Source organism: Etheostoma spectabile, chromosome 11, assembly GCF_008692095.1.
Source record: "Etheostoma spectabile isolate EspeVRDwgs_2016 chromosome 11, UIUC_Espe_1.0, whole genome shotgun sequence".
Lineage (NCBI taxonomy): Eukaryota > Metazoa > Chordata > Actinopteri > Perciformes > Percidae > Etheostoma > Etheostoma spectabile.
In genome coordinates this window covers 15,663,727-15,682,415 of record NC_045743.1, presented here as the reverse complement: position 1 = coordinate 15,682,415, position 18,689 = coordinate 15,663,727, and the positions used below count along the sequence as shown (strand labels likewise).

The following is an 18,689-nucleotide window of genomic DNA, read 5'->3' as shown; positions in this document are numbered from 1 at the left end:
GTCTCACGGAAGGTAAGTCTTCCATAATCTGAAAGGCAGGGTTTAGTTTACCGCAGATATTTTTATTTAAGTTTCATTCTAGGCGTAGCCTAAAACCATGTAAATTGCATTCTTTGAAGTTGACAGTTGTGTTGTGTAACTGCTTTCTTGCAATCTGTTGACAAAGTGAAACCCTGTGTGTGAAAGCATGGCCATGCACTGACAGTCACGGTGTTCTGAGACAGAAATGGGCTGTTACATCACTGAGACAACAATGAGGTCCATCGGCTGTTTCTCATCGTCTGTGATGTCAGCACGCCTCTACTGGTTTTCCTTCTAAATCTGGATCTAAATCTTTGCAGTCCAGTGGGCAGATCCCCTATGGTGGATTTCACCTGCAAAAGTGCAGTTGCGCAACAACCGTGCGTAACAGGTGTGCGTACTTTTCATACGTACATAAAATGCGCGTAAACACAACAGTGGCCCCTCACCAAAACAGGGACTACAGAGGATGACCTGACCGTGTGCTAGTTTGGCAGACGCATGCAGCCTAAAACAGCTGTAAGATTAACCCCACACCTCTCACCATACACCAAACCACAGAGCAACACGGCTGCACTCGTTAACATCCAGTCTCTGACTGAAGGGGAGGTGATCTTTGAGCCGTGCTCCAGGCTGGCAGGCTTCCCCAGCAATGGCAGGGCAGAGGGATGAGCCATTTTACTTGGAGCATGTGTTGAGTTTGGCCTGGTGGCTCGAAGCCCTGTAGTCCTCAGGCTGATATACGAGTGCCTGGAGCTCCTCTGTAACAGGGGCATCGGGGTGGTGCAGCTGTGCTACCTGGGCGAGGTGGCATACGCCCTGGAAGGCCGCCAGTCAGCCATGGTGACAGAGGTCCTGGACTCTGTAGATGATGCTGTAGAAGAGGATGTTGTCTGTCCCAGCAAGTCTTCCAGAGTCTACTCCCTGCTGGGTTTGTGTCACAATCCTGCCAGCCAGCGGCAGAAACCTGTTCTGCACGCTTTGCACAGACACACACAGAGGCTGGTCCATCGGCTAAAAGCCAATGAAGTCAGCGACATACTGCAGTCCCTGTTAAAGTTAGAGACAGGTAGGTAAAGCAGCAACTTCACAACTCCTGTTTGATTTGCGGTGCAGAATGAGATTCCACTTGGAAGTTTTTGAACATATTTGTTCCACAGGCAATTCCCCCTGCTGCTGAGGCTGAGTCACAGAGCATCTCAGGTCTTCAATGCTTTTTGTGATGAAGTTATTAAGGTACTCTCTGGACTGATGGTTCTGGGACAGCATGATGAGCAACTTCTAGCTGCTATGGAGAAACACTTACCAGGCGTGGTTTATTGTCCTCAACTGAGCTTAGGGGAAATGTGGCCTTTCGTCGAAACAGACTCAGGCTATTCCTCACGCCATGTGCTGTGTGAAGTTTATCCTTAAGTTCATTTGCCGAGTGCCAGGGGGGCTGGGAAAGTGTGATCCAGAGGTGATCAGCACAGTCATGGAGTACTGTCTGCAAACGAGGTGCCGCTCTGAGCCAATTTTTGAGGCTGTGATTGAGAGCTTCATATGCCATGTAATGCTGAAAGGCACACCACTGGTGGGGGCTGCTTATAATGTTGCAATACTGTATCTAATTAAAAAGAATTATGTAAGGGAATGAGCTGTGGGTCAGCTATATACTGTACAGATAGACATATATATATAGATAGAGAGATAGATGGATAGAAATATAGATAGATAGATACTGATAGAGGTGTTGCATGCCTGTATCCAACTCAAACGCTTCCCAATGAAATACTAATGTGTGTGTTGTGTACGCGGTCCTCGTCTGTCCTACAGCACAGGGGGAGCCATTGGACAAGAATGCAGTGGGACAACTGACACAGCTCCATCTCTCCACCTCATTACAGTGCACTTACTATTGGGTGTGCATCCCAAAGCTTAATACGTTTTGTGGTTTTTATAGTTGAAATAGTGCATGTAGGTCCTACACTGTAGGTCTATTATACTAGTACCATATTATTGCTCTGAGTGCCTGATGAAAAATTAGAAAATTGAGTCGGATAAAAGATAACAGCAATGAAGTATCTTAAATGTTTTACTCATCAAGACATGATTTGGAAGGGAAAGATGTTTGTCAATGAAATAGACAACAAGATCTCTGCTGCTTTTCTCTTCCAGATCCCTTACTTTGAATTGGAGAAGGATCTTTATTATCATCTTCAAGTCCAATCACTGATCTTAGTCAACCAACCAAATGTTCTTCTGTGACTTGTATTGGTTGATCTGGTTATGGTGCTGTACAAACCAAGTTATCTTCCCATGAGATGCATGGACCTTCGGCTGAGTGATGTATACACTAGATCAGTGGTTCTCAACCTTTTATGGGCCAGTGTCCCCTTATCCATAATCCAGGTTCCTTACCACCCTCCCATCATCAAATAAGATGTAGGCTAGTTTCCCTGAATATTAATGACCAGGACCTATTATTGTTATGATTATTATTGTTGTGACTATTGTTATAAAAAAAACATAATAGAATGAAAAATGTTCATAGACTTATTAAAGATAAAATATGTTAATGTTTGATGGAGACCTTAAAAGTTCTCAACAAGACTGAAACGTAGCGAGTACGGAGTTCATTTAAGATGACACATGGCACATGCTGACAGAAACCCAGAAGAGAAGAAGAGTTGTGATACCCCGTCTCGTCCAGTCACAGTGCCGTAAACTGGCAGGTTTTAAAGTTGCAGACTACTGTTTTTTTTGCAAATAGTGTTAAAAGAACACACCACCGTTTGTTGAAATAAGGTTTATTATGGCCTCCCCTAGCTGTAGATAGGTGGGCCAACGCATTTTTCGTCTCAGTGCATGCATTGTTTTAGCCCGGTGCAACACCGGCAGCGCCGCCGCTAGTTAGCTTAGCGTTGTGAATGGAATCCTTTGTTGCCGGTTAGCATGTTGTGTGTTAAAGTGAGTCAAACAAAAAACAACCTAATTACTTTTTGTGACCTGCGTATTCACAACGAGAACAAATAGCAGTGCAGATTAAGAGTAGATGATTTCCTAGGCAGATATTGATTTGGGACTATATTGGGTGGAAGCACAGCCGAAGCACTGTAAAAGTTACTGTAAACTGTTTGTTACCATTTTTCCTTTGTTTTTTGTCTTTTTATGAAACAACCTGCCTTGTTTTGAGCATAGAAGTTAAAGTTAAAAGCAGCTGAGCCTTGTACATTCCTGACCATTTGTGTGACTATGTGATATTTGCACTTAATGACTCAAATTCAGGACCATTTTATGTTGTTACACTGACTTTGCCACTGATTTCGGTGAGCAACATTTTTAACACAAAAATAGCTACTGGAAGTCTGACTGGTACAGTGTGGCTCGAAAGTTTGGGCAACAATTTGTATTAATGTACATAAAGAAGCAAAGAAAAGATGGAAAAATCTCCAAAAGGCATCAAATGACAGATTAGACAGTCGTATGATATGGCACAAAAGGCGAGTATCACAGCTTGTAAACGCTTCTTGTAGCCACCCAAGAGTCTTTCAATTCTTGTTTGAGGTATCTTCGCCCATTCTTCCAAGTCTTTCAGTTCTTTGAGATTTCTGGGCTGTCTGTCACGCACTGCTCTTTTAAGGTCTATCCATAGATTTTCAATTATGTTGAGGTCAGGAGATTGTGAAGGCCATGGCAAAACCTTCAGTTTACGCCTCTTGATGTAATCCACCGGGGATTTTGCGGTGTGTTTAGGATCATAATCCATTTGAAGAAGCCATCCTCTCTTTAACTTCAGCTTTTTCACAGATGGCATCAAATTAGCGTCCAAAAATTGCTGAAACTTTATTGAATCCATTTTTCCTTCTACTACTTGAAATGATATAAACTCTGCATGGTGCCCAAACTTTTGAAGGCGCAAATTTTTGGTTTTCTGTTATTTTGAAAGTGTAAATGATGGAAATAAAATCTAACTTTTTGTTACATATTATACGAATGTCTAATCTGTCATTTGATGCCTTTTGGAGATTTTTTACATCTTTTCTTGGCTTCTTTATTTACATTAATACATTTTTTGACCTGGGGTGCCCAAACTTTTGAGCCCCACTGTAGATTTCTCGGCTAAGCTACTGTCATACTGACTAGATTTTAAATGATCCAGACTATTTACGTGATACATTTAAATAGAAAATGTGTGTAAATATTAACTGTCACAGTGTTGTTGCTTAGACCTCTGCCCTGTTGTGCCATTGGTGCCAGATTTTCTTTGGGGAAGCGAATGTGACCTCATTTACTGGCCAAGATGTTTGAGATGTTTGATATGAAATATACATGATGTACAAATTTGTAACATTAAATATACTTTTATTTGATTTACCATGAATTGCCTTTCATTCTTATTATCCTTTAGACTGAAGGTTGCTTTATCAAAACCGTAAAACACTGAGAACACTTGATATATGATGTACTGTATCCAAAAAATGCACTAATTAATTTAACAGTGAAAAAAAGTATTGAACAGATTCACACTTAACAGTCAATTAATGACAGCTATGAAGATATCCCTGTACTGTACAATTCCCTTAATTGTTATTGACTGCTATTAAGTTGATATATGGACAAACAGAAAAAGCAACTGAAATTGAATCAAGGCCTAAGATTTCAAAAAAAAGAAACAGGACTTAACCTGATTTGCAAAAAGTAAAATCAAAATGATCTTAAAATGTTGTGTGCAGTACAACTGGAGAATGAAGGCACAATATGTATATACTGTTGTCCCCTTGCATCTTCAGGCATACTAAATAATTGGACCTTGTCTTTTCTCTCTATAATTGTCAGTGTTACATGCAACTAAATGTAATTTAGCGGTCGTTCAAAATGACACTTATTCAATAGCCATAACATTTTCACTGAAACAACGAAATGTTTATGGGGGATTTGGTGAGAAAGGAGGCTGCACAGACTAGGAAAGAGAGATACATGAAAAAAGCAGTTGGGATGGAGAGAAAATGATGGATGGCACCGGGTGAGATAGAGAAATCTACAGAGGTGTCAGGGCAAAGTTAGTCTAGCCTTGCCAGAGCCTCTTCCAAAGCGCACTGGAAGAGAATCTGGCTATTCCACAGAGCATTCGGGGATGGGAGGAAAAAGTGCTCTGGTTTAATGGCATTTCTTTAAACCAATCACAATTGTCTTGGGTGGTGCTAAGCACCGGCGAAAAGCTGTGTGCCGCTGCAAAATAGGCTCAGAAGGAACTAGTTTTGGTCGTGCAACAGAATACTCAGATCGGACAGATAGTCTAGCTATCTGTCTGGATTTACCCTGCAGAGATCTGAGGAGCAGTTAACCATAGTCATGAATCAACCAAAGTTTAGAATGCCAACACAAAGGAAACCCAAGGCAACGGAGATCTGGCCTAAATGAGTGAAATCCGGCAGATTTTCCAGCAACAACGGAGCAATCCCGGAAGTGGAACGTCAAGGATAACGACTAGGGCAAAGTGAACACTGAAAAGAGGAAAGGATGAACAAAAGTTGGATTTTAATTAAAACAGCAGAGGGAGTTGGACCTCTGGGACGATGCGTAGATGGTGAGACTTATGTCCCTCCTGATTCTTTTCAATTTCTCAGATCTACTTTCTCCTCCTCGGCCATGGCTTTGGATGTCCTCCTGGATCTAATGGAACACACAATATGTCAGCCATTTGGTTATATCTGACATGTGCAACAAATAGAGGACTGACAGAGCAAACGTAAGTGTGTGTGTGTGCATGTGTCTGTCTATACCTGGTTGAAAAAGGTGGCAGAATAACAGTGCGGGGATGCGCTGTAAGGACAAGCTCCCCTCTGACAGCTTCTATCATCAGGTTCTGGAGCGTGTTCAGTAAAACATCTTCACTAATGTCAGCAGGCGCATGCTCAGTGTGTGGTGTGTTTTGCGTCGGGCACCTGTTTCCCCAACATCCCGCAGTCCCCTCACTGTCCACTGTGTTGTGCTGTTCTTTCTGTCCCACTGTTCCACTCAACAAAACCTGATGTTGGTGCGTAGGGTTAGAAGGTGTAGGACAGGGAGGGGGAGGGAGGGAGGATGGAAGTGAGGAGGGACTAGTTTTTTGAAGCTGGTAGGTGATGGGCTTGGATGCCAAAGTAATCAGAGACTGGGTGAAGGCTGGATCATCTAGTATGCCACTGGAAAAAGAGAGAGGGAGAGGGCACATTAAGACACACACGTACACACACACACACACACACACACACACACACACACACACACACACACACACACACACACACACACATATACCATTTCTTCCATATAATATCAAACAATTTCTGGGTGTCTGTGTGACTGTTACCTGAGCAGAGAGGTGAGTACATGCATGGTGATGTCTCTGTCAGGGCCATGTGTCGTTGGAGGCAGCCCTTCAAGGAGGGATGTGCTCGAATATTGAAGATCAGGCTGCTGGGCCTTGACTGACCTGGGGCATCTTAGGAAGACAGCACAGATGCAAATGCTAATGCTACTACATACTGAATGGAGATCAGGATTTTCTGGATTCTTCACAGCATTCAAATAAGTCTTTAATAAGTTTTTGTAAAAACATAAGTATAAAGGACATTCTTTGAGGTTGTAAATAGTATGAGAATGTTTTACCTATTGGACTGTTTAGGGAAGTGTGGGGGGTATTCCATAAGCATGTGGGACTGTGCTGTAACCCACAGATGCAGCAGAGCAGGTTTGGGGGCTTCAGGGCACCTCCATGCTTTGGCTGTCTCTCGCTGCGCCCGCCGCTCAGCTTTTGTTAGCTTGATACATATAGTGCCCACTGCTTCACAATTAGCATTGGCACAGATAGGAGGAAGAGTCTAGAGGGGTGAGACATAAAGGGTCAGTCAAAATGAAACCAGGCTTTAAAAATGTATTTGATGATAATAATATTCACAAGACAGGCCTTATATTTGCAACAAACGAGTACCACCTTGTATTTCCTGAGTGGTGGCCCTTTTCTTACTGGAGCTGCTACAGGTTCCTGTAGCAAGACAAAGTGTGAAAAGGATGAAGAAGACTGTTACATCACTGTAAAATATATGATTTTGAAATTGAGGGAGGACCTTATCTATCAGAACTTCTGGACTTTGTGCAAGATCTTTGTCTGTTATAGTGAATTCATCCAGCTGTCTTGCTTTCTCTTCCTCCCAACGCTGTAAAGCATCATGATAACGAGTCAATGCTGCTTCCTGAATAACCTGGAGAGGAGAGGAGAGAAGAGGAGAGCAATTTATTAAATGTTGGAATTAAATTCACTAGGCTCAAGAAAGCAGAAACTTCATGGCAGCTAATGCAGCACTAAATCTGCTGTGTTACCTGGCAGATGATGTCTAGCTGATAATCAGTGGGGTAGTCAGTAGAGGTAAAGGTAAGGACACAAAGTGCCCTCTCCCCTGGACACAGACTACCTCGATCTGGACGGATCTGCACAACCTGACACAACACACAGACAGACATGCAAAACTGGTCAGACGTGATATTTTCCTTTCACCTCAAAGCCTGGATTGAGATATCATGGGGCACACAGATATGGAGAATTATTAAGTCAGTCTTTCTCAAATAACTTGGGGAGAATCCCTGATATACAACCTCTGAATAACTGTACCCAATTACATAAAATGTAATTCCCAGGATACATGTAACCCTTCCTGTACCTGTTGATTGTTCTGCTGTTCCCATGTATAGTGGACAGTGTCTGTGTGTGACACATTGGTCAGGAAGAGGATTCTTGAAGATCGTGAGCACACAGGGATGTTGCCAAGACAGACACTGTCCTCAGACAGAAATAGCACCTACACAAAAACAGACACACATAAGCACGCGCACACTGAGATGAATACATAGAGCCTCAAATTCAAGTTAAACGAATAATTTTAAAAGACAAAAAACACTCTCACTTGTCCTGGGAAGGGCAGCCTCTGGGCACAGGGTTCATAGGCCTTAGTATCACTGCAGCCAAATGGGGTTGTGGAGCCCAGTGAAGGAGAATTTAACCCACAACCCTCAAATCTCACCAGCGTAGAATCCCCATCCTGGACATGGATAAGAATATCCATCTGGTGATAAACAAAAACAAACTCAAAATCACAGAGATTGGATATGTAGGCAATGCTAATGGTGTGAAGGATTTGGTAGGTGTCATTCTAAATAATTTAATGAATAAAAAAAAAAAACATTAAATTGTTAATTTGTGTATCTAAGTAAACCAACTTCTGTATCTGTTACGTTAAATTTCTGTTCCAGGTTGATTTTTAAATTGCTATGAACTTGATTATAATGCTACAGACAAAACATGTACAATGGAGAGAAGCATGGTGCCTACAATAAAAGCTCCCCAAACCAGTTGTATGAAAGGTTTGAAGGGGTTGTGGTAAGAGGGCAGCAGAAGGTAGGCAGAGTATGGCTAAATCCTTACGTGGTACACTTTAGCCTCTAAAGGAGAGAAGATCCATTCCAGCATGGCCGTCTTCCCAGGTAGGACCACTCCCTCTGGATTGAGGCAGTACAGCAATGGATGGTTAAAGTTGTCCACCTGCAGCTGTGACAACACAGCCATGTCCACCTCATAACGGACTGGCACCTCCCCACCGTTGTTTAGTTCATACATCTGCAAGACAAAAGTCAAGTCACCTGGGTTTTGTCTAGCCTTTCAGAGGAGCTCAGGTTGTAATGTTAACAGTATTAATACAAGTATTTTTAATAGAGAGGAAAGCATTCTGCTCAAACAATGGACAATAATGGATGTCCAAACGCAGTTGTTATTGATACTGTATTATTCCCTTTATCTAAATATGGAAGACATTCAGATTGTATTGGTCAGTTGCTGCTTAGTGGATCACATCTATGTTGAGGTTTCTGATAGAATCCAGTGCTGTAAGTTTAATAACAGGAGAAATCTGTGGAAGTTGTTTCAGTGAATCTGAGTTGAAATATTATGCTATCAACAAGATTGCAATGCATTTCAGCTCACTGTGAATAGGCCAATCCTAATAGGCTTTATGTTGGAGAATTTAAACACACACCTGCCTCGGAGGAGAACAGTTCCTAATAGTTACAGAAGTGAAGACATGTCGCTTGGAGGCAAAGTGGAGATAGGGTCTGTCTCTCTCCACCGTCGCCCCCTGAAAGTTCAGCTGCACAAAGAACCACAACACATACACATCAAGTTCAAATAAATATCTAACAATTATAAAGAGTTCACAAAATTTAGTGATATTTTAGATTACAGCATTTCTCGGGCCCTACAAAAAAAAGGGGATGATACAGGAAGAGCACCATTGAAGTAAAAGATCTGTGGGATTTTAAAATTTGATTCTACCAGTATAGAAAGCTAATTTTGTTTTTGTGTTATTAGACCTGAATAAATAGGGGCTTTGTGTAAATTTATATGCAGTTCTGCCTCACCAAGATTTCTCTGCCGTGAGAAAGTTTAAACACGACAGGAAACCGATCTGTCCCAGTGAAGTCATGGCTGTGAAGGACAAAGTTTAGATTATTTTAAGAACATGTTATGATTTTTAGAGAACTCTCATCCTTGTCATTATTATTAAATTGACTGATTTATCATTTTGTGCTGTTGTATCTTTTGCAATAATCTCTGACCTGTAGGTGAAGTGTACTGCTCTCTGCTGGCCAGGGAGCAGAGTTCCAGAACGGGGAGAAATGCTGAACAGATGGTTGTCTTGAACCTGTCAACGAGATGAAGATATGTATGCTTTGTGCCTGTATCTATAAAAAAAAAAAGTTATGTTTTGAAATGTGAGAATCTCAGAACATGTTAATCACATAGTCAAATTAAATGCATATAAAGAAAAGACAGGCCTGACCTTCATTCGGTGCAGTTCAGTGCTGCTAAACTCTCCGGTCTCGGCCCAGTACTCCAACTCTATCTGTTGGTCCTCTGGAAACAAGAATGCCCTAATATTGAAGAGAAGCCCAAGAATCAGTAAATCAAATATTTAAAGATTAGAAGAAACACAAGTTTATTCAATTTGTCCCTATCAAGCACAATTTCTAAGAGTATCCTCTGTATTTTCATAATCAGTAAAATGAAAAAGGATTAGCTGTATATGACATCTGGTCTGTTATTCTGCACTGTATATATAAATTGAGCAAAAATCTCTACAGTCTGCTTTTTGCTTACCAATCTACATAGATGGAGCCAGGGTTGTGAAACATCAACACAAAAGTTGAGGGCTCTGAATTCAGAGGAGCGGCACTGAAGTTAAAATCCAACAGGACTTTAGTGAAGATGGAAGGAGAACTGCTCAGACTAGAGGCAGGAAGAGCAGACATGGTCATGTACACATCGCCACCAAACAATGTTAAAACAGGATATCTTTTGAAAAAAACGTTAATTAAGTATTATTTTAGTATCTTTTGTAATAAATAAACAATCAAATTATGTAAATATGGAATGAAACAAAAAATGATGGCATTCAAAATCTTTACAACTCCCAAACATGAATCTATCATGATCTGTTTTTTTTTCTTTTTTTTTTACAATATTTAGTTGAGTATTCATATATTCTGCCCCTAACCTGTGCCTGGTAGGGGTTCTGTAAGTGAGTTCTGCAGGGGAGGGGTTGGACAGCAAGTGCTCATTGAGGCGGTCCAGTGAGAAGAGTTTCCATAGATGGACCTTGCTGAGGCTGCTCACACTGCCACCACCCCACACATCAATCACCTGGAGGGTGGGAAGCACACCCTTAGCTCGCACTTCACACATTGTTTGGGGAGGGGATGACAAAAACCCTAGGGAGAAAGACAGATGCATACAGAAAGCAAGAGAGCAGTAAGTATCTTGTAATGGAAAACGACAAGGCAGAATATATATTCAAGTTTGTGTAGTGTCTGTGTTTTCTATCTACCACTGGCATTCAGCATCTGGTAGCTGATGGTCCAGAGGTACTGCGTTCGTCTGTGTGGCCTGACTGTGGATCGGAGCAGCATTGTGGCGTGTGAGGCGATGGTTCCCCTGTCACAGTCCAGCCGTAGGGCTGCATGGCCAGACAGGACACAGCTGATCTATTACACTGGTTCAACTATATTTGTATCACTTGTATTTAGCAGTTATGACTTTTCGTTTGCCTTACTGACAACTGCCCATGCTAAAGTCTACTCTGCAGAGAGCTGATCAATATCATGTAAATACAGTATGCAAAGGACAGTAAGGACCTCACAAAAAAGAATACCGTTTGGCTCACTCTCTGGGTCATACGTAAGTTCCTCATCCAGAAGTATCTGCTGTACAGAGAGACAAAAGGAGACAGAACAGGGGCTGTTGTTCACCAGGGTAACCTGAATTGGCCGATAGCTTCCAACCAGAGTCTCCCCAACATCCAGAACTGCTTTTTCTGCCTGGGGAGTAAAAAACACGCACACATTGCTTTGCTTGGTTCATTTCAAAAGTAACTCCTGCTCCAAAAGATGAGTGTGACACTCATTTGACATTGTCTTGAAAATTGACATATAGTTCCAATACATGCACACACACTTAAAATCACACAAGACAAAGACAGACCCACCTCTATGGATCCACTCGCACCCATCCCCACCACATTAAGGGTAAGGTGTGACTTGTTACATCCAGGAGTTTGGATTGGCCAGAAGGTGAGAGTAGGTTTGAGTGTGTACATTTCTTCTACCAGTGGGCAGAAGGACCATATCTGAACCTGTAACAACAACCAGTCACATACAAAAAGTTAAAAAAGGTAAATAAGTTCAGTCAGGACCACTTCTTCAAAATAGATTCATTCATCTGCAGCTTTGCAGGATCCCAATAGGGTACAGAACAGAGCAGCATCGATGACAGAGACACAACATTTATTATGTCAGACAACATGAATTTAAAAGGAGGAGCTTGGGTGGAGATGGGTTGCAAGTGCTAGCAGAGATGCAGCAAGGTAGGTTGGGAAAAGCAGTTTAAAAAGAGCGCACTATTTGAAAATTCAATCAAAAGAGGGAATCAGCTGAGCCATCAGCTTGTGTGCTGGCTTAGGAACTGTCAGCTATGAGCTGAGATAATGGCCAAACTTGACTCTGTGATCTGCCAGAACATATATTTTGTTTCATATTTGTTTTAAATCACTTGCACAATATCTGCGCTTGCATTAAATGTATTTAGGATTTTTTCAGCCTCTCACCGAGCTCTCATTGGGATGCAGTTCACCGGCATCTGGTTCAACAGAGATAAGCTCTTGCTCTGGCTCTGGAATGCTCCATTGGAATCTATCATAAAGGACAATCACAGAAAGCCAGCTGTAGACAAGATTAATGATGCTTGGAAAAGTCCAGACTACAAACAATACATGAAAAAAAAATGTCCCAAGTACAGCACTGGAATAACAACCATTATGACAACCAACCGTAGCGGTAGGTGGCTGAGGTTTCTGATGTGGTGGGAACGCTGCGTCCGTGAACCCACGGCTGTTGGCTGGAAATATAAACTGTTGTCTCCTTCCAGAGACATACACATCTGTTCTACAACACTGACAACTGTCAGTTCCTAAAGGACACAGAGACATTTGCACAGATAAAATAAACTGCAAGCACAGGTGGTGGTTGCTTCCGCTTTTGTACTCCGTGTTCCTGTGTTGTGTATATAGTACCTTTGTGTGTTTAGCTGCATTGAGCCGAAGGTGTAAACTGAACCCCTGTTTAGGACTGTCTTCAGTGGGAGTTGTTCTGAGCATGAGGATTTGGTGACTCCCAGGCTGGATCAGACCACAGCTCGGCACAACAAACATGGATTCTGCCAACGTAGGGTTTAAACTGTGGTCCAGACAGAAAGTGAGGGGCAGGTCTCCACAATTCTGGAGGAGCACTGTCTGATGGGAAAGAACACTAAGCGGAGGAAACACCTTGAGAGAACAGAATATTACAGTTACCAGAGAGTGACAGAACTATACATAAAGGAGAGACTCAGTAAGAGTAAGATATGCTGTAATGTTTGTGTTCTTTCTCATGCTTGTGTCTCACCACTCGAGAGGGTGTCAGAGAGCAGCTTGGGATGAAATGCTCTTTGCCTGGCTGAAAGGAGTGGCCTATAACTCTGACAGTCACACACCAGGGTGGGAACAACACTCGGTCCTCTAAGTCTTGATTGTCCTGCAGCATCCAGAAGAGAAGAAAGTGGCAGCAAAACGTCTTGCATAAAATTGTTTTTCTTTAATGGTCAACAGAGATTGCAGAAAATTTTGATTGGGCATGAGTTTTGAGATTAAAAGAAAAGCACAATCACTTAGTGTGAAGGAATTTTTATTGTAGATCATTATTACCCTATAGAATGCAAAGCATTCGAGTTGCGCTCCGTGCAAAGTATTGAGCTGCTTTGGGTCATAGGTCACCCTGAATGAGGTGGACTTCAGTGGAGCCAGCTCACATAATGGGGGAGAGACAGTGAACGGACAGTCTTGGGCAGCAGTCCAAACCAGGCTGGAGCAGAATCACATGCAATAGTAAAACCAGATTGAGCAAGAAAAACTTCTAAAAATTCTGTGCCATAGCGATGGATGTCATGGATACCTGAGTTTCTCCCTGGTGTGGTTGGTGATGGAGACAGGCTGAGAGGAAGTGGATGAAGTAGACAAAATGGAGTACATTTTGTGATTAAACAGTAGCTCACTGGGCATCACAGACACATGTAGAGATGATAAAGAACAGCTAGAAGAGAAGGGATCCATGCACCCCAAGCAGGATTGGTAATATTCCTCCATGGGATTTCTGCACACAACACCAGCAGTGTCTGGTCTCTTGTGTGACTGCTAGAAAAGGACACAGAAAAAGAGTAAGAGAGACAATACCGAAACCTATACTGTCCCCTTTACGGATTACATCTAGTGTCCATGCGTGATTTAATATTTTCTGGTAATATATTCAAAATCTAAACAAATCTGTAAAATGCCTCCTCCTTTGGGCAGAGCACCCCTTGTTGATCCAAGCATACATTATGATCCTCCTGCATGTCGCTGGGAGTGTCTGGCAGGTCCTGTGTGCGATACCAGCGGAGCTTGTAAAGAAACAAGTGCTCAGGCTTCAGTATGGCTGGTTGCTGGAGCTCTGAACGACAGGTACCAATCAGGTCAAGGAATATGGGGTCCTACAGGGGGAGATTAGACATATCTAGGTAAGTAGAATACAAGAGTGTGTGTGTGTGTGTGTGTGTTATAATGGTGTGTTTGCTGCATATTTCTCCTACCCTGTACAGTATGAGACATGCCACTCTCCTGTGATGAGCAATAGGCTGCGTAGGCCTATAAACTGCCTTCAATGTGGTATGGCTATGTGGGCTTACAGTGCCACTCGCTGGCTGGATGCTGAACACACTGTTCCCACTACAATCAAGGTCCCATTGGTAGTGAGCCTCAACAGGTGAAGAATTAACCAGCTCCACTGTCTGTACAACTGCTCCTCCTTCCTCAACACAGTCAAAGTCCACCACAGAGGAGGACAAGGAAACTTTGGGACCTAGTTACAAAAATAAATAATTCTTGTACACATGTATCCAGTTGTAGATTCCTTTCCTTTTTCAATTAAAAAAAGTTGGAGAATAATGCACGGTATGTATTTATCTGCCTTTCTAAGATTACAAAATGTTTTTTATATAGATTGTGTATGTGTGTGCCTTTCCGTGTGCCCCTACCTACACAGTGTCCTGTCAGTTTGATCAGAGTTTCACTGAGTGCTCCGCTACATTTTAGAGATAAGTACTCAACAGAGACGCTATCCACCACAGCAGGAGTATATGTGACTGTAGCCCGTAGTGATCCTCCAGGCTCCACCTTACCCCTGGGTACATCACAGCTGAACTCTGACTCTAACAAAGGCGCACCACTGGACATTTGTGAAAGAGAGAAAGATGCAGTTACCTAGAGGAGAGAGGTGACAAGATAGATCAGAGGGAAGGTAATTGAGAGTGTACATTTGTGTATCTTTGTGTACTACTCACAGGGGAGGGGTTAAAGATGTAAAAGTGTTTCTGCAAACTGTGCCCGACTGCCACAGAGCCAAAGTGCAGCTCTTTACCACACTGTTCTTTTTCATCCTTGGTACCTGAATTTCTCAACTGAAGATATGGGTATTTAGCTGAAAAGAAAATCAGAAGCAAGAAAAGAGGAGAGTGAGAGTATTGGTTCCATCCTCTCTTTTAAAACAGTATTCTGAGAATAACTATATTTCCCCTTGCCACATGGTTCAATCATTAATACAGATGGATATCAGTATTGTTGCAAATAAAGCAAATATGGAACAAATTTGCAAAGTTATACACAGTCAGACTGGAAAACAGCTGGGTAAAAGAAGTGGCTTAAATGCTTGGCTTTACGGTCAGATCAATCTTTTTTTTTATTATATATTGTTCACAAACATAAATAAGGAGTGGAGTTCTACATTAAAAAATGAGCATTTTGTGGTTTTGAGGTGTACTTTTTTCAGTTTTACTAATATTACTGATGTAACAAAACCAGCAATCAAGCTGAGAGATAATTTTTATTATTTGATTCTGGTAATAATCAAACATTTGGATCACAAATTGTGCCCCAAACAGTAATTGTGTAGGTACTGATCATAGTTTATGGTACTGATGTATGTGTCAGTCTGTGTAGTCAAATCTGGTAAGTTTAATTGGTAACCTTTCAAATATATTTAACAACATATACTGTATCCAAAATCTGTCTGAATCTATTAATCGCATCGTGTCCCTTCTGAGGTTATAGTAAAGTACCTATTCCCTGCAGCAGCACAGTGCAGCAGCTCTCTGCCTTGTCCCCTTCTTCTCCAAACTTGCAGTTGGCCTGTTTCTGGTACACCAGTGCCTCTTGTGGTTGGAAGAGCACAGTGATGTGACACTCCTGGCCAGGCTTCAACAGGCCTTGCTCAGGGCTTAGTTGGAACGGAGCTGCGCACTCCCACTGGAAGCTTGTCTGAAGTTTACTGTGGGAAGAAGAAAAGCACAAACACAAATGTAAGAACTTGAACACACAAACACACTTTAAACGTATTGATACAAAGTATTCTGCTTTCTTTCTTCCGAGGTTATTTATCCCTCCCACATTTCTGCATTAGTCTAAACACACACTTCTATGTACCTGACATTTTTCAGCAGGAAAGTAGAATGTGAGGAGTTTTGAACAGCACAAAGTGGCAGCAGCACAGAGTCAGGCACCTCCAGAGCATGGCAGGGAATGGTGGCACGGAGGCATACTTGGAAGCTGCCATTTTTACTTTGAAACTCAATGCTGTCTTCATACTCACACTGTCCCAACAAACAAACAGACAACAACACCGATAGAGGACATGAAACACGAGGAGTAGGTCATGTTACATCTCTATTAAATAAATAATACTCTTCTTGTACTAATACTACTAATACAAATACTAATAATACTTATTGTACTAATAATACTCTTCATCTTTTTAAAGCCATACATGCTTCTTGTGGTGCTGTTAGTCATTTTGTCCAACTTTTTCTGCTCAACAAAGAGTACACAATCATTAAAAATGATAATGATCTAGAATGATCCCAGTTCCATTTGTTGTAATGGTCCCATCTCCCTCACACTAATTATATTTTTTGACTTACAGTATCTGACCATTTCTAATGGTAAGACTACAAACGTATTTGTCTCAAAGTTTGAATTCAGCACACATTAAAAAGCCCTGGAACACAATACTTTCCAAAATACGGATAAGATATATTAATAGATAAAAGTATGTATACATTTGTGATGCGTTACCCTCTGTAGTGGTCTAAAGATGATTGGCATGGAGAACGAAGTCCCCGGGCTGAGAACAATTATCTGGGGAATCAAGGTGAAAAACTTGGAAAGTGGAGGCCTGTGAGGGGAACAAGATACAATAGTATAAGCTGTGGATACTCAGCAAATTTACATTGCATTGCTTGAAAGTAAACAATAACCCAAAATGTGTATGGCACTGCTGACTGAGTAGCAAAAACGGGAAGAGCAACAAAACGATTAGGGCTTTTTAGCATTGTGTTGTGTGTGTGTGTGTGTGTGTGTGAATATTTGATCTTATGTTTGTATGCGTTTGTGTGTCCATGTGTTTTTGTTAAGACCTGACGTGCAGCTTCTGCAGCTTGCTATGGATATTCTTTAACACTAGTGTCTCAGTGAACTCTCCTCCCAGGTCCCAGTCCTCCCAGACCAGCTCTGGCTTCAATTCCAACCCTAAGAGGCAGCTTTTCTGGCTGGAAGCTTGTCGTTGGTACTTCCCACTCCGTTGCTTCTGGTGAATCCGTGGATTCTGCCGGGTGGGGTGGTGCAGGAGAACATTTAGTGTTTGATGTTTTTTTTTTTCCAGAGTTTTAATATCTATACTGATAGCTATTAAAACAAAACAGAAAAGCCCACAATCTCTACAAGCAGTGAGTTGTGTAATTCAGACTGAACAAATTTGTTTTAAAATTATATTGTGGGAAAGACCAATAAAAAAGGATGGAATCATTCATACTCAAAATGTTTTCTGCACATGTGTCATTATGTCAGAACAACCGATTATTTTATTTTTAATCCAATGAGGTCAATTTCACTTAAGTGCAGTGTCCACCAGTAGAAACCAGCTAATGTGTAACTGCTGTAACTGTTTTGGGATTTTTTTACAGTCAATGTTTAGGACACACAAAGTAGACTTATGTTAACTGTGATACATTTAATTAAGGACCTCCTTGTTGTTTTTCTTGTAGGGATATATACATAGGCAGAGAAGAAAGTCAATATAATAATCCATACTATAATACATTAGGCATTGACTGGTGTGGATCATGGGCAATTTTGCTTATTCAGGGACAAAGAGGACTATAGTAACTGGTCCAATTGAACACACTGGTTCAATGGGACCAAATGTAGCTAGCTATGTTACAAAGGAAAAGCTGACCACAAGTTGTACATTATGACAAGCTGTTTCTATCCAAACTTTAGTTACTTTGATATTCTTCCCAGAGGGCTTCCATTTTGCCCCAGAAGCCAAGGGGTCAGGAGCCAGGGTCTCAGCTAACATCCCTGGAAAATCAGAGAAGACATTTAGCTAGCTAGCTAGCTAGACATTTACAAAGTATTAAATAACGTTACAGGAAAGTTGGTGAATGGTGTCTTGGATTAGTTATGTCGCACAGTTGACACATTTATTAACGTTACAGTCTCATCCTTAGAAGTATCTACCTAAACCATAGCGTTAGCTAAATAAAACCACGTTGAAAGAGCGTTTCTGGAATAAACGTAAAAAAAGACCATAACGTTATAGCTATTAAGCTAACATGGGGAGTGACGTTATAGAAAGCTGTCAAAATTAAACCGAAACTAAACATTGCTGGCCTAACATACTAACGTGTCCTTACCTTATTAAGGTTATCAAATGTCAAACAATAAACGCTCACAACTTTATATTCGTTCCATTTTAGTTATAAAAACCCCGCTTACAGTCAGCGGAATGAGTGACAAAAGTTTGTCGACCACGGCGTTACCAAGGCAACAAGCAATTGTATGAAATCACCATAGTAATTACGGCAGCTGAGGATGGACAAATGCAGTTCGCGAACTGGTTTTATGGGATTTAAAAAACCTGAGGCGTGTTTACATTTACGACATGTAAAACTTACATCGTATTACATGTCATAAATGCTT

At 41.5% G+C, this 18,689-nt stretch overlaps 1 protein-coding gene across 3 annotated transcripts; it reads right to left on the bottom strand.

The window, feature by feature from the left end:
* Positions 1 to 5,521: 5,521 nt before the first annotated feature.
* On the bottom strand, positions 5,522 to 18,555 carry cfap65 (cilia and flagella associated protein 65). Of its 3 annotated transcripts, none has more exons than XM_032529921.1 (35): positions 18,404 to 18,555; positions 17,992 to 18,068; positions 17,126 to 17,313; positions 16,785 to 16,884; positions 16,137 to 16,303; positions 15,773 to 15,981; positions 14,999 to 15,135; positions 14,693 to 14,918; positions 14,249 to 14,517; positions 13,997 to 14,149; positions 13,576 to 13,814; positions 13,329 to 13,485; positions 13,030 to 13,158; positions 12,660 to 12,911; positions 12,417 to 12,556; positions 12,195 to 12,279; positions 11,577 to 11,723; positions 11,244 to 11,409; positions 10,920 to 11,048; positions 10,590 to 10,803; positions 10,193 to 10,321; positions 9,876 to 9,966; positions 9,652 to 9,737; positions 9,454 to 9,520; positions 9,072 to 9,182; positions 8,465 to 8,656; positions 7,947 to 8,105; positions 7,704 to 7,841; positions 7,366 to 7,482; positions 7,113 to 7,247; positions 6,980 to 7,030; positions 6,655 to 6,866; positions 6,356 to 6,487; positions 5,787 to 6,188; positions 5,522 to 5,676 (listed from the first exon to the last, which is right to left on the bottom strand). In XM_032529921.1, exons 2-35 carry the CDS (start codon positions 18,064 to 18,066, stop codon positions 5,619 to 5,621), a joined length of 5,262 nt encoding a protein of 1,753 aa, XP_032385812.1. In that variant the 5' UTR covers positions 18,067 to 18,068; positions 18,404 to 18,555; the 3' UTR covers positions 5,522 to 5,618. The 3 variants fall into 3 exon arrangements, with proteins under 3 accessions (XP_032385812.1, XP_032385814.1, XP_032385813.1); XM_032529923.1 differs by having other exon boundaries at positions 11,256 to 11,409; XM_032529922.1 differs by having other exon boundaries at positions 13,576 to 13,811.
* Positions 18,556 to 18,689: the final 134 nt, after the last annotated feature.

Coding starts and splice junctions, on each gene's coding strand:
- cfap65 (XM_032529921.1), bottom strand. CDS start 18,066: ATGTTAGCTGAGACCCTGGCTCCTGACCCCTTGGCTTCTGGGGCAAAA. Junction 7,248..7,365: donor AGCTAGACATCATCTGCCAG/GTAACACAGCAG, acceptor TCTCCTCTCCAG/GTTATTCAGGAAGCAGCATT. Junction 5,677..5,786: donor CTGCCACCTTTTTCAACCAG/GTATAGACAGAC, acceptor GTGTTCCATTAG/ATCCAGGAGGACATCCAAAG.